We start from the raw sequence: 13901 nt of genomic DNA on the forward strand, positions 1-13901 counted from the left end.
GACTCCATCCGCCCCCTCTGTCAATCTTCCATTATATGTCCTTTCTCAGAAAATAAAACAGCTGATCTCCCACTAAGTCACATCTGCTCGGGGGTCCATATTATAACAGGAGAAAAAAATGACACCCTGAACCCTATAAACCAATAAAGATTGTCTGATTTGGTTTGCCCCTGTTGTTACCAAGCAGGCAACCCACTGGGTTAAGGGCTGGTGACATCTGTTTATAAAATGCCAGGAGTTAGAGGAACAAAAAGGTAATAAATCAACTCTATACAAGTTGCTCCGAGGAATTCATAAGCCCTTCCACTCCAGTGTGGAATGTGGAGGGTATAGGAGCAAGAAGAAATGCCTGATGTCTGCCTGATCCATGCTCTCTTCGAAATAAGATATAGATTTTTAGATTTGTGAAAAATTGGACCTTTAGCCTAAATTATTAATCATGCCAAACATGAATGTACTGTGTATTTTGCCAGATGCCTTAGCTATATCACTATGAGCTGGACAAGAGATAAAACCAAAACCATATTAAAAGCAATATTCAAAACATTATTCTATAATATATATTACCAAGCTTGTAAAATGTTTATTTTTAAAAAGTTTTTGGTGTATGGAAATTGTGTCCAAACGGTTGATCTCTTTATAGAAAACTATGTAACTTACATAACAAGGTATCAGTTTAGCCCCTGGAGCATGGTATAACTTTAATACTATTTAGAGTTAAATAAGGCATATTTACATCTACATTGGAAATTCCATTGCAGATACAGCCAAAAATACCAGTCAAAAGGCACTGATAAAAATGAGAATACTCACTTTTTATTATTCATTTTTATTTTTTTATCTACTGGCTAACACAGGACTAAAATGTATTTTTCTGTGTCAAAAAGCACAGCATTTGGATAGACTGACAGAAAGCTGGCAGACCCCATTATATTCAGTAGTGTCCACCAAGCTTCACTTCCATAATTTTCACTGCTTTGTTGCTCTTGAAAATAATGAGGAACTGAAACACTCAGAATATAATAAAGTACTTTTGATCTACTAGTAAAGCTTTATCTGTATAAAACCAGTAAACAAACTTAAAGGGGTGGTCCGAAACTAAAATTTTTTTAATCCTAAATGTCTGTCCATTTCACATATGCCAAACTCTGGCCCGCAGGCTGTGTATATTTGGCCCGCAACGCTGGGTGGGTCCCATGAGTATATTCGGCCCATGCCGCCGGGCGGGTCCCCTCGGTTCCGATACAATTGAAAGCAATGATGGAGGCGGGAGCGCCAGCTGACGCTCCCTCTCCTATCATTCCCCCTCTGCGTCTGACATCTCAGTGCAGCGGGTACAAAGACATCATTATAACCCACCCACTGTGCCGAAGTGTACAGAGGATCTAAAAAACACCATCAAGAGACCAAAGCAGTGGGGGAACAGGCAGAGGTGAGTAGTTATTTATTTTTTTAATGTGGGGCCCATTATACTGTATGGAGCACAATGTGGGGCCCTTTATACTGTATGGAACACTATGTGGGGGCTTTTATACTTTATGGAGCACTATGTGAGGCCATTATACTGTATGGAGCACTATGTGGGGCTCTTTATACTGTATGGAGCATTATGTGGGGCCATTATACTGTATGGAGCACTATGTGGAACCAATATACTGTATGGAGAACTATGTGGGGCCATTATACTATATGGAGCACTATGTGAGGCTATTATACTGTATGGAGCACTATGTGTGGGTTCATTATACTGTATTGAGCACTAAGTGGGACCATTATACTGTATGGAAGATTATGTGGGGACCTTTATACTGTATGGAGCACTATGTGGGACCATTATACTGTATGGAGCACTGTGTGGGGCCATTATACTGTATGGAGAACTATGTGGGGCCATTATACTATATGGAGCATTATGTGGAGCCATTATACTGTATGGAGCACTATGTGGGGCCCATTATACTGTATGGAGCACTATGTGGGGCCCATTATACTGTATGGAGCACTATGTGGGGCCATTACACTGTATGGAGCAATATGTGGGACCATTATACTGTATGGAGCACTATGAGGGGTCATTATACTGTATGGAAGGCAATGCAGGGCCCTGTTATACTGTATGTGTAGCATCGGCGTCTCTGCCCCATACTAGGCAGAGACGCCGTCCCTCTCACCTCCCCGCTCCTGGCGCGGCGTCCTCCAGCGCTTCTCTCCCCGCTGCTTCCGGCACGCGCTCCTTCCCCGGCAGTGTGCTTAGGGCACGCGCGCGCTCCCCCTCTATTAAAGGGACCGCGCGCGCCGTCCTAAGGAGTCCCCGGCCAATTGCCGGAGGATCTCCGATATATAAGGCACCTCCTCCAAAATGGAGGTGCCCGAGCAATGTTGTTGCAAAGCCTTCACTCTGCTTCAGCCCTCAGGTCCCGTTACCAGTTACCTGCCAGTCACCTGCCAGTCACCTGCCAGATTCCTGCCTGTTACCTGCCAGTCACCTGCCAGATTCCTGCCTGTTACCTGCCAGTCACCTGCCAGATTCCTGCCTGTTACCTGCCAGATTCCTGCTTGATACCTGCCTGATATCCGCTACCCGCTTGCAAGCCTGCGGTCCGACGGTCTGCCCTCCGACTCCTGTCAGTCTGTCTATGGACCAGCCTGCCCGCTCACCTTGGAGCGCTCACCTGTTACCTGCCTGCTAGCCTACCTGGAGGCTCTGCCGTCACTTTCCGTGACCACCTGCCTGTCCAGAGACTCTTGCCCGCTCACCTGGGAGCGTCCATCCGCTACCTGTCTGCTAGTCTACCTGGAGGTTCTGCCGTCACTTGCCATGACCACCTGCCTGTCCAGAGACTCTTGCCCGCTCACCTGGGAGCGTCCATCCGCTACCTGTCTGCTAGTCTACCTGGAGGTTCTGCCGTCACTTGCCGTGACCACCTGCCTGTCCAGAGACTCTCGCCCGCTCACCTGGGAGCGCTCACCAGCCACCAGCCCGCTGCCCTTCTACTCAGAGACTGTCCCTGTCACTTGCCGTGACTACCTGCCCCTCTACCCAGAGACTGTCCCTGTCACTTGCCGTGACTACCTGCCCGTCTTCCCTGGGAGCCACCCGCTTCCTTACAAGGACTGCCCCTTGTATAGTTGCTCAGAGGTTCCACCTCCCAGACCCGTTACAGTTTGCTCGGGCCATGGAACCCGGTGGCCCCCAGATCTCCGATCTGCACCAGGAAGTCTTACGTCAGAAAACTCAGCAGGAGGTGGTACTGTCCTATCTACGGTCCGTTAACTCTCGTCTAGGCGCATTGTGTGACTCGTCTATGTCTACCTCTGGTCCAGCCGTGCCCATTCCTGCGGTACCGCAATCCAGTCCCTTCATGGTACCCGACTATGGACCTCGGATTCTGGCACCTCCATGCTTTGCCGGCGAACCTACTTTAGCTCGGGGTTTCATAAACCAGTGCACCCTGCACTTTGAGCTATTGGCATACCAGTTCATCTCCGACCGGGCCAAGGTGGCCTTCATCATGTCCCATCTCACTGGGGAGGCACTGGCATGGCTAAATCCCCTGTGGGAGAGAGGGGATCCCCTGGTATCCGACCTGCCGTCTTTCCTCGCTGCTTTCCGGAAAGTCTTCGATGAACCTGGACGGAAAACCTCTTCTGCCTCCTCTCTGCTACGTCTCCGCCAAGGGAGTCTCACCGTGGGCCAATATGCCATACGGTTCCGCACCCTCACTTCTGAGCTTGCCTGGGAAAATGAGGCTCTAGTGTCCGTCTTCTGGGAAGGTCTTTCCGGTCGAATTAAGGACGAGTTAGCTGGTCGGGACATTCCTACCACTCTGGATGACCTGGTGTCACTAGCTACCCGGATTGGCATCCGGTTCCAAGAACGTGCCAAAGAGACTGCCTGGGAGAAAGACTTTTCTTGCTCTGCTCCTACTTCCCTGAGACCTGCCTCTCAACCTGTCACTCCGCGGGCGCTCTCGCCTGAACCTATGCAGATCGACCAGACCAAGATGGTCAGATCTCGCCAAGAATCTCGCCGAGCCGAGGGAAGCTGTTTCTATTGTGGCAGTATGGAGCACTTCATCCGTTCCTGCCCGGAAAAGCCGGGAAACGCCAGTGTCTAGGACCGCTCGGAGAGATCGTCCTAGACAAAAGTAAGCCCTCTCCGTCTCTGACTTTACCGGTCTCTATTGCTTGGGGAGAAAACCGTCACTTTGAACTCGCCCACCTGGATTCTGGAGCTGCTGGAAACCTCATCTCCCAGTCTCTGGTAGAGAGATACCGTATTCCCACCAAGTCCCTGGCTGAACCATTGTCAGTCGCCTCCGTGGATGGAAGACTTCTCTCGGAGACAATCCTGCTCGTCACTGAACCCATAACCCTGCAGGTGGGAATGCTGCACTCTGAGGAAATCTCATTCCATGTGCTGTCCGGACTTTCTCACTCCCTGTTGCTAGGTCTACCTTGGCTCCAGACACACGAACCCGTACTGAACTGGCGATCCGGTGAAGTACTCCGATGGGGTCCAGACTGCCATAGGACCTGCCTGGTTCCGGTCCGCCCAGCTCGCCCTCCGCCTACTCCAGCTAATTTACCAGGTTTCCCGGCTCCTTACTGGCCCTATGCGGACGTCTTCGGTAAGAAGGAAGCAGAGACGTTGCCACCCCATAGGCCATATGACTGCCCGATTGACCTGGTACCTGGCACCACTCCTCCCCGTGGGCGTATCTACCCATTGTCTGCAGCCGAGACCCGGGCCATGTCTGAGTACATTGAAGAGAATCTGGCTAGGGGATTTATCCGAAAATCTACCTCCCCGGCTGGAGCCGGATTCTTCTTTGTCAAAAAGAAAGACGGCTCGCTACGTCCCTGTATTGACTACAGAGGACTCAATCTCATCACAGTAAAAAACAAATATCCCCTGCCGCTCATCTCCGAATTGTTTGACCGTCTCAAGGGCGCCAGGATATTCTCCAAGCTGGATCTACGAGGAGCATATAACCTGGTCCGTATCCGTCAAGGAGACGAGTGGAAGACGGCATTCAATACCCGGGACGGTCACTATGAGTACCTTGTGATGCCCTTCGGTCTCTGTAATGCTCCCGCTGTCTTTCAAGAACTAGTCAACGACATCTTCCACGACCTCCTGTACTCCTGCGTAGTGGTATACCTGGACGATATCTTGGTCTTCTCTCCGGATCTCCCCACACACCGAAGGGATGTTCGTCAGGTCCTGCTTAGGCTTCGGCAGAACCACCTCTATGCCAAATACGAGAAGTGCCTCTTCGACCAGACCTCCCTACCGTTCTTGGGCTATGTCATCTCCCAGACAGGTCTGCAAATGGATCCCGAGAAGCTCTCTTCCGTTCTAAAATGGCCTCGCCTGAAGGTTTGAAGGCGATACAGCGATTCCTGGGCTTCGCTAATTACTATCGTCTTTTCATCCCACACTTCTCGTCTCGGACTGCTCCCATATCTGCACTTACCCGTAAGGGGGCTAATCCCAGGACATGGTCGCCTGAAGCCGAGGAGGCCTTTCTTTCCTTAAAGAAAGCCTTCGCCTCTGCCCCCGTCCTGCACCGCCCGGACTGTAATAAACAATTCTACCTGGAGGCTGATGCCTCCTCCTCCGGAGCCGGAGCGGTACTCACCCAAAAATCTTCTACCGGGAGAATGGTAACCTGCGGCTTCTTCTCCAAAATCTTCTCCTCGTCTGAGCGCAACTACTCCATAGGAGACCGTGAATTGTTAGCCATTAAATTGGCAATGGGGGAGTGGCGCTATCTGCTTGAAGGGGCTCTCTACCCGGTAATTATATACATGGATCACAAAAACCTGGCATATCTCCAAAATGCCCAGAGACTCAATCCTCGCCAGGCCCGGTGGTCGTTGTTTTTTGCCCGCTTCGACTTCATTCTTCATTTCCGTCCGGCGGACTAGAACGTCAAAGCTGATGCCTTGTCCAGGTCCTTCCTGTCCTTCGATCAAGAGGAGGAGCCTACGCACATCATCGACTCCTCCAAGGTGATGAATGTGGCCCCCTTGGATCTGACTCGTCTCCCACCCGGTAAGACGTTTGTAGCCGTACCAGATCGGGAGAGGGTTCTTCGCTGGGGACATTCTTCTAAGCTAGCTGGCCATGCTGGCCAAAAGAAGACCTTCCAACTCATTACCCGGCATTACTGGTGGCCTACCCTGCGTAAGGACGTGGTAGACTTTGTCGCGACCTGCTCATCCTGTGCCCGTAACAAAGTTCCCAGACATCTACCAGCCGGCCATCTCCTGCCCCTTCCCGTACCTGCAGCTCCTTGGCAGCACATTGCTATGGACTTTATCACCGATCTTCCTATTTCTGCCGGTTGTACTGTCATTTGGGTTGTCGCTGACCGCTTTTCTAAGATGGCCCACTTCATTCCCCTGCCTGGTCTCCCATCTGCACCCGAGCTGGCTAAAGACTTTATCCGCCACATCTTCCGTCTCCATGGCCTGCCCCTCCACATCGTGTCGGATCGTGGGGTTCAGTTCACCTCACGCTTCTGGAGAGCCACATGTAAGCTGCTAGACATCACCCTGGACTTCTCCTCCGCTTACCACCCACAGTCCAATGGTCAAGTGGAGCGGATCAATCAGATCCTGACCAGTTACCTCCGGCACTTCGTTAATGCACACCATTCGGACTGGGTGGATCTCCTACCATGGGCCGAGTTCTCTTACAATAACCATGAGAGCGAATCCTCTTCCAAATCCCCATTCTTTATAGTCGGTGGCCAACATCCCCGGATTCCACTTCCTGTCTCCGTTTCTGTGGACAACCCTGCTGCGGAGTCTCTTGTCAGCGAATTTTCTACTATTTGGGAGAGTACCAGGTCCGCTCTTCTTCTGTCCTCTGAGCGGATGAAGAGATATGCTGATAAGAGACGTCTGGATCCGCCTCAGTTCCGTCTGGGAGACAAGGTTTGGCTCTCGTCCAAACATGTGCGGCTCAAAGTACCCTCCTTCAAGTTGGGCCCTCGATTCATCGGTCCCTTCGAAGTCCTCAGGCAAATTAACCCTGTGGCCTACAAATTAAAGCTCCCGGCCACCCTACGGATTCCCAACTCCTTCCACGTATCTCTCCTCAAACCCGTTGTCTTTAACTCTTTTTCCAATAATCCAGGTGCCCCTCCTGCTCCGGTTTCCGCTGATGACGTCTTTGAGGTAGAGAGTATTCTGGCCTCCAAGAGGGTAAGAGGAAAGACCTTTTTCTGGTAGATTTGAAGGGGTTTGGTCCTGAGGAGAGAACTTGGGAACCCAGGGAGAACATCAACGCCCCGCTTCTCCTTGAAAAATTTCTTTCTAGCAAAAAAAGAGGGGGCCTAAAGGGGGGGGTACTGTAGCATCGGCGTCTCTGCCCCATACTAGGCAGAGACGCCGTCCCTCTCACCTCCCCGCTCCTGGCGCGGCGTCCTCCAGCGCTTCTCTCCCCGCTGCTTCCGGCACGCGCTCCCTCCCCGGCAGTGTGCTTAGGGCGCACGCTCCCCCTCTCTTAAAGGGACCGCGCGCGCCGTCCTAAGGAGTCCCCGGCCAATTGCCGGAGGATCTCCCATATATAAGGCACCTCCTCCAAAATGGAGGTGCCCGAGCAATGTTGTTGCAAAGCCTTCACTCTGCTTCAGCCCTCAGGTCCCGTTACCAGTTACCTGCCAGTCACCTGCCAGTCACCTGCCAGATTCCTGCTTGTTACCTGCCAGTCACCTGCCAGATTCCTGCCTGTTACCTGCCAGTCACCTGCCAGATTCCTGCCTGTTACCTGCCAGTCACCTGCCAGATTCCTGCCTGTTACCTGCCAGTCACCTGCCAGATTCCTGCTTGATACCTGCCTGATATCCGCTACCCGCTTGCAAGCCTGCGGTCCGACGGTCTGCCCTCCGACTCCTGTCAGTCTGTCTATGGACCAGCCTGCCCGCTCACCTGGGAGCGCTCACCTGTTACCTGCCTGCTAGCCTACCTGGAGGCTCTGCCGTCACTTGCCGTGACCACCTGCCTGTCCAGAGACTCCTGCCCGCTCACCTGGGAGCGCTAACCTGTTACCTGCCTGCTAGCCTACCTGGAGGCTCTGCCGTCACTTGCCGTGACCACCTGCCTGTCCAGAGACTCTTGCCCCCTCACCTGGGAGCGTCCATCTGCTACCTGTCTGCTAGTCTACCTGGAGGTTCTGCCGTCACTTGCCGTGACCACCTGCCTGTCCAGAGACTCTTGCCCGCTCACCTGGGAGCGTCCATCCGCTACCTGTCTGCTAGTCTACCTGGAGGTTCTGCCGTCACTTGCCGTGACCACCTGCCTGTCCAGAGACTCTTGCCCGCTCACCTGGGAGCGTCCATCCGCTACCTGTCTGCTAGTCTACCTGGAGGTTCTGCCGTCACTTGCCGTGACCACCTGCCTGTCCAGAGACTCTCGCCCGCTCACCTGGGAGCGCTCACCAGCCACCAGCCCGCTGCCCTTCTACCCAGAGACTGTCCCTGTCACTTGCCGTGACTACCTGCCCCTCTACCCAGAGACTGTCCCTGTCACTTGCCGTGACTACCTGCCCGTGTTCCCTGGGAGCCACCCGCTTCCTTACAAGGACTGCCCCCTTGTATAGTTGCTCAGAGGTTCCACCTCCCAGACCCGTTACCGTATGGAGCACTATTTGGGACCATTATACTGTATGGAGCACTACGAGGGGTCATTATACTGTATGGAAGGCAATGCAGGGCCCATTATACTGTATGGAGCACTATGTGGGGCCATTATACTGTATGGAACACTATGTGGGACAATTATACTGTATGGAGCACTATGAAGGGCCATTATACTGTATGGAAGGCAATGCAGGGCCATGTTATACTGTATGGATGACTATGAGGGGCCCAATATACTGTATGGATCACTATGTGGGACCATTATACCTTATGGAGCATTATGAGGGGCCATTATACTGTATGGAAGGCAATGCAGGGCCCCGTTATACTGTATGGGGGACTCTGTGGGACCAATTATATTGTAAAGAGCACTATTTGCCGCCATTATATTGTTAGGAGGGCTGTGTGGGGGTTACAGTTGAAGAATCATACTGTGATGGGGTCACCATTCTTTGACGGGGATAGAGAGAGAGGGGACTCCTAATAGTTTTTAGAATGATCTCAGCTTTGAAATTTAAAAATTTGAAAAAATTACATGGAAACTTGATAGGTGGAGGATTTTAGTAAACAAGACAACAGTGCCAGCAGGTCAACCCATTGGGTACGCTGAATAGTAGGGTATAGATAATCTACCGAATTAAAGCATTCAGTGCTCTTAGCGTTTGTTTGTTTTTTTAAAGTTAAAGGTTTTCTTAAATCTGTGTTTATAACAGAGAAACAATTTAAGTTCTCTTTGAGTAAGAGACTCATTCAAGGAGTCTTTACACACAAAACAACCCGGACAATTAAACTTTACAGCCCTCTCAGGTCATTATGTGTCCAATAACCCTTATCTAGCTGATAATGAGATGTAAGGGTAATGGGCTAAAACTTTTTTGGATCTTTTTGGCATATAAAAGTGCAATTCCAATCTACTTTAAAATTACAAGGAGCATAAAAATATTCAATTATAGCTGAATATCATTTTCTGCATTGCTCGGCTATGTTTAATAACTGAACACACATTTTATATTTCTCTCTCACCTTTATTCAATGAGCAGTAAAATGTCGCTCAAAATTACTAGTCCCTAAAGCAAGGCACTCATTGATTCGCATGACTCAAATATTATTGCTCCATTTACCATGACACATAGAGGAGCAGTTAACCAAAACCAATGTAAGAAAAGTCCACCACAAGAAGGAAAAAGAAAAGGAAGGACAATGTAAGAAAAGGAACTCTAGCCCTTTGTAATCTGTTAAAGAGGTTTTCCAGCCGGGAATACATATCACTTCTGAAATGTTTGGTTTCAATTAGTTCTATAGGTATGTAGACCCCCACTGATTTACCATTAATTACTTATCCACACAACACGTGATAAATGCTTCAAGCTTAAATACCCCTTTTATATCAACCCTTACATCACAGTTTAAAGCTGGCCATACGTATATATGGCTATTAGACAAACAATGCTTTGGTCAATTGTTCAGCCAACAACCATCTAAGGCGACTTTCACAGAAGTGCTTGTTTTGGCAAGAACATTTATATTCTCTATGACAAATTCACTGACTGAAACATGGGCTGACAACGCATCTCAGGGAGAAGAATGTGATCGGCAGACTGAAACTGAACATGCACATTCGACATCTCTCCTGACAATTAGTCAGCCGATGCCCCCATACACATTAGACAATGCGATCGGCAGACTGAAATTGAACATGCACATTCGACATCTCTCCTGACAATCAGTCAGCCGGTGCCCCCATACACATTAGACCATTGGCAGAATCCGTCAATGTCGGTGGTTTCAAACAACATTAGTCTAATGTGTATGGGAGCCTTAAGGAAGGTTTATATTCATTCTCTGATTCTACAGGTTCAGTCGTGTCCAACCCTTGGATACCCTATAGGCTGTTTCTTGGCATGCTTCCCTGTTTTTATAGCTTCTTACAACTGCTTGATGTTCATTCTTGGTCATCTTACCACTGACCATTCCGAGTAGCATCTTCTTTTCTAATGAATTTGCCCTCATCACAAGTCCAAAACAGGTCAGTTTCTGTCTAGCGATCTTGCCTTCTAAGGACAACTCTTGATTTATATTATTAAGAATATCTTTGCTGGTGATCCTAGCTGTCCATTGTATTTGAAGAAGTCTTCTCCAGTACCACAACTCAAAGGCATCAATTTTTTTCTGTCTGTTTTCATGATAGTCCACATCTCACAGCCATATGATGCAATTAGAAAGACAATTGTAGTGATCAGTTTTTGTTTGAAGGTGATTGAGACATCCTTTCACGTCCATATTTGGTCCATGCTGACCATGGAAGCACACCCCACTATTATTTGACACTTGATCTCTGCTGTCGTACCACAAATGTGATTAATGAGAGACTTAAGAAAATAAAGTTGGCGACCATTACTGTTTCTTCATGGTTGATTTTAATATGGACTACCTCATTGGTGGTAGTCAAGATTTTGGTCTTCTTCATGTTCAGGTAAAGTCATATGTTCTTGCTGTCTTCTTTGAACTTCACAATCAGCTTTTTAAAGTGTTTTTCACATTCTGCAAGCAAGGTTTATATAGATGCACCATTTTCTGCGACTCTATACTTATATTGTCATCCCCATGTCTCCAGTTGGACTCACAATCCAAATTCCTGTCTCACACATAGTAGTGTCAGTTTCATAGGAAGCCAATAACTTATCTGTATAGTTTTGAAGTTTGGATGAGAGCCCACACAAATACAGGGAAATCATCCAAACTCCAAGCAGAAGTTGTCTTTGATCAGTTGGAAACAGTGCTAACTGTTTTGCTACCATGATTTCCAAGTATCTAAATCTCTTAAATACAAGAAATCTATAGTGCTTTATGTGATATTAATTATTAATTTAATTCAGGAAAGATGCATGCTAAGCTCTTAGGGCTGATAAATGTTAACATCTGATTTTGGTGGGGGACACACAGATAAAGTAGATTAAACTGATCATCGCATATGCCCTAATACAGGGATGCTTTTTAAATGTGACTTCCCAAATTAGCATTTTATTACATGTCACTAGAGATATCATAAAACACACATCCCAAGAATAGGCTGGTTCTGAAGCTATAGTTCAGTCATCAGTTTCTGTGACTCATCTCTAAGAATGAAAGCACCAAAATCAGCCCTTTCTCAGGATCAGGGAAGGTCCCATCAGCCCATGCTGTTGACTAATCTGGAAATCCCTTTTAGGCAGAATTCACAAATTTGTGATTAATGAAGCCCATTCATGCACTGTACGTGATGTAATCTCCAACGTACATAGATATTGAAGTCGACTGTATTTATTGCAAAACAAATATAAATACCAGCAAATAGGTCAAATAAACTATTCTCTAGGAGGAACACTGCCTCTTTAGTGCCCCTCAAAAGCAATCTACAAGTAGGTATTAAATATGTACCTACAGATGGCACTCGAGAGACAGATTTATTCCTTTTGGTGGAGAGATAATTTGCATACTTTTTCCAAGGGTGTATTACATATAAGACTTCATGAGTAGGATAAATCTCCAGAAGGAAAATCAGTAGACCTTGAGGGGATCCAGCAAAGATTAAAAGACTTATAATCTTTAATGATAAGAAGTATGACATCCAAAATGTTCTGAAATAGGAACATACTAAAATACTTTTGCTATACAGTTCTGTGAAGTTTATTGTTTCCTGTTATCAGCCATTTCAGGAATGAAGAATGCTGATTGTTAAGTTCTTCAGATCGATTACTGACAAGAAGTCGATAAATGTGTACTATATGATGTCTATGTAATTACTGCTTTGTATCATAGGAATTATTCGATTTCAGTAATTGCAGAAGGAAAGATAGAAGCCATTACCTTCATCTCTCTTGCGTTTGTTGCTTTCTGCATTGGATGACGTAATTCCCAGAATTCCACTGATCGAATAAGAAGAACCTGCTGAGTCTGTGCTTACGGAGGAGACCTGAGTCACTGAACCAGTTGAAGCTGAAAGAAACACAAAATATGTACATTTACGGAAAATTAACCACCTCGTAGGGTACGTGTGTAATAAAATTCATTATGGGAGGAATTCCTCATGTCTTTTAAGATCTCTGCTGGATGTCAGTGAATGTCAACCTTCATTGGTTATACTCAAGGTATGAAGACCTGCCCTGGTCACGTGATACGTAAGGGCATGATTCAATACACAGCAGCTATCAGAATCCCATCCAATGGAGGGAAGCAATGAAGGCTCTAATTATAGGCAGAGAATTGATACAAAAAGTATATTATTTATTTGAATATAGATTTTTATTCTACAATAATAAAAAACATTTATTAAAAGAGAACCTGCCACATTGAACATGCAGGTATGATTGGCCAGTAGCGATTTACAGAGCAGAAGGTGATATCTAGATTTAGGGAGGGAAAATTTCAGTATAACCTGCATTTCAGTAATTGTAATCCCTACTTATACTGGGCTTAGCTGTCAGGAAGGTGGTCCAAATCAGTGATGGACAGCGATCTCTGCATATTTATGCAGGGAATGCAGTCGGCCACTGATTAGGACTGCCCGCGGGCATGCTAAACCATGAATGAGCAGGAATGTCAATGAAGAAAATTAGTTTTACTGAATCCTCCACCCCAAAACTATAAAGTTAGGTCCACAGATATTTGGACAGAGACAACGTTTTTCTAATTTTGGTTCTAGACATTACCACAATGAATTTTATAAAAAACAATTCAGATGCAGTTGAAGTTCAGACTTTCAGCTTTCATTTGAGGGTATCCACATTAAAATTGGATGAAGGGTTTAGGAGTTTCAGCTCCTTAACATATGCCACCCTGTTTTTAAAGGGACCAAAAGTAATTGGACAGATTAAATAATTGTATATAAAATGTTCATTTCTAGTACTTGGTTGAAAACCCTTTGTTGGCAATGACTGCCTGAAGTCTTGAACTCATGGACATCACCAGACGCTGTGTTTCTTCCTTTTTGTTTTGATGCTCTGCCAGGCCTTCACTGCGGTGGTTTTCAGTTGCTGTTTGTTTGTGGGCCTTTCTGTCTGAAGTTTAGTCTTTAACAAGTGAAATGCATGCTCAATTGGGTTGAGATCAGGTGACTGACTTGGCCATTCAAGAATATTCCACTTCTTTGCTTTAATAAACTCTTGGGTTGCTTTGGCTTTATGTTTTGGGTCATTGTCCATCTGTAGTATGAAACGACGACCAATCAGTTTGGCTGCATTTGACTGGATCTGAGCACACAGTATGGCT

At 47.2% G+C, this 13901-nt stretch overlaps 1 protein-coding gene across 3 annotated transcripts in view; it reads right to left on the minus strand.

Moving 5' to 3' along the window:
- Positions 1 to 13901, minus strand: part of PAX5 (paired box 5) — a 383086-nt gene that overhangs the window by 303124 nt on the left and 66061 nt on the right. For all 3 annotated transcript variants that reach the window (XM_073662499.1, XM_073662491.1, XM_073662510.1), the window contains exon 5: positions 12501 to 12629. In XM_073662499.1, coding sequence (XP_073518600.1) covers positions 12501 to 12629 — 129 coding nt within the window. The remainder of the gene's footprint in view (positions 1 to 12500; positions 12630 to 13901) is intronic.

The sequence above is a fragment of the Phyllobates terribilis genome, unplaced genomic scaffold (assembly GCF_046119375.1).
Source record: "Phyllobates terribilis strain yellow unplaced genomic scaffold, ASM4611937v1 Scaffold_1__5_contigs__length_1240528914, whole genome shotgun sequence".
Lineage (NCBI taxonomy): Eukaryota > Metazoa > Chordata > Amphibia > Anura > Dendrobatidae > Phyllobates > Phyllobates terribilis.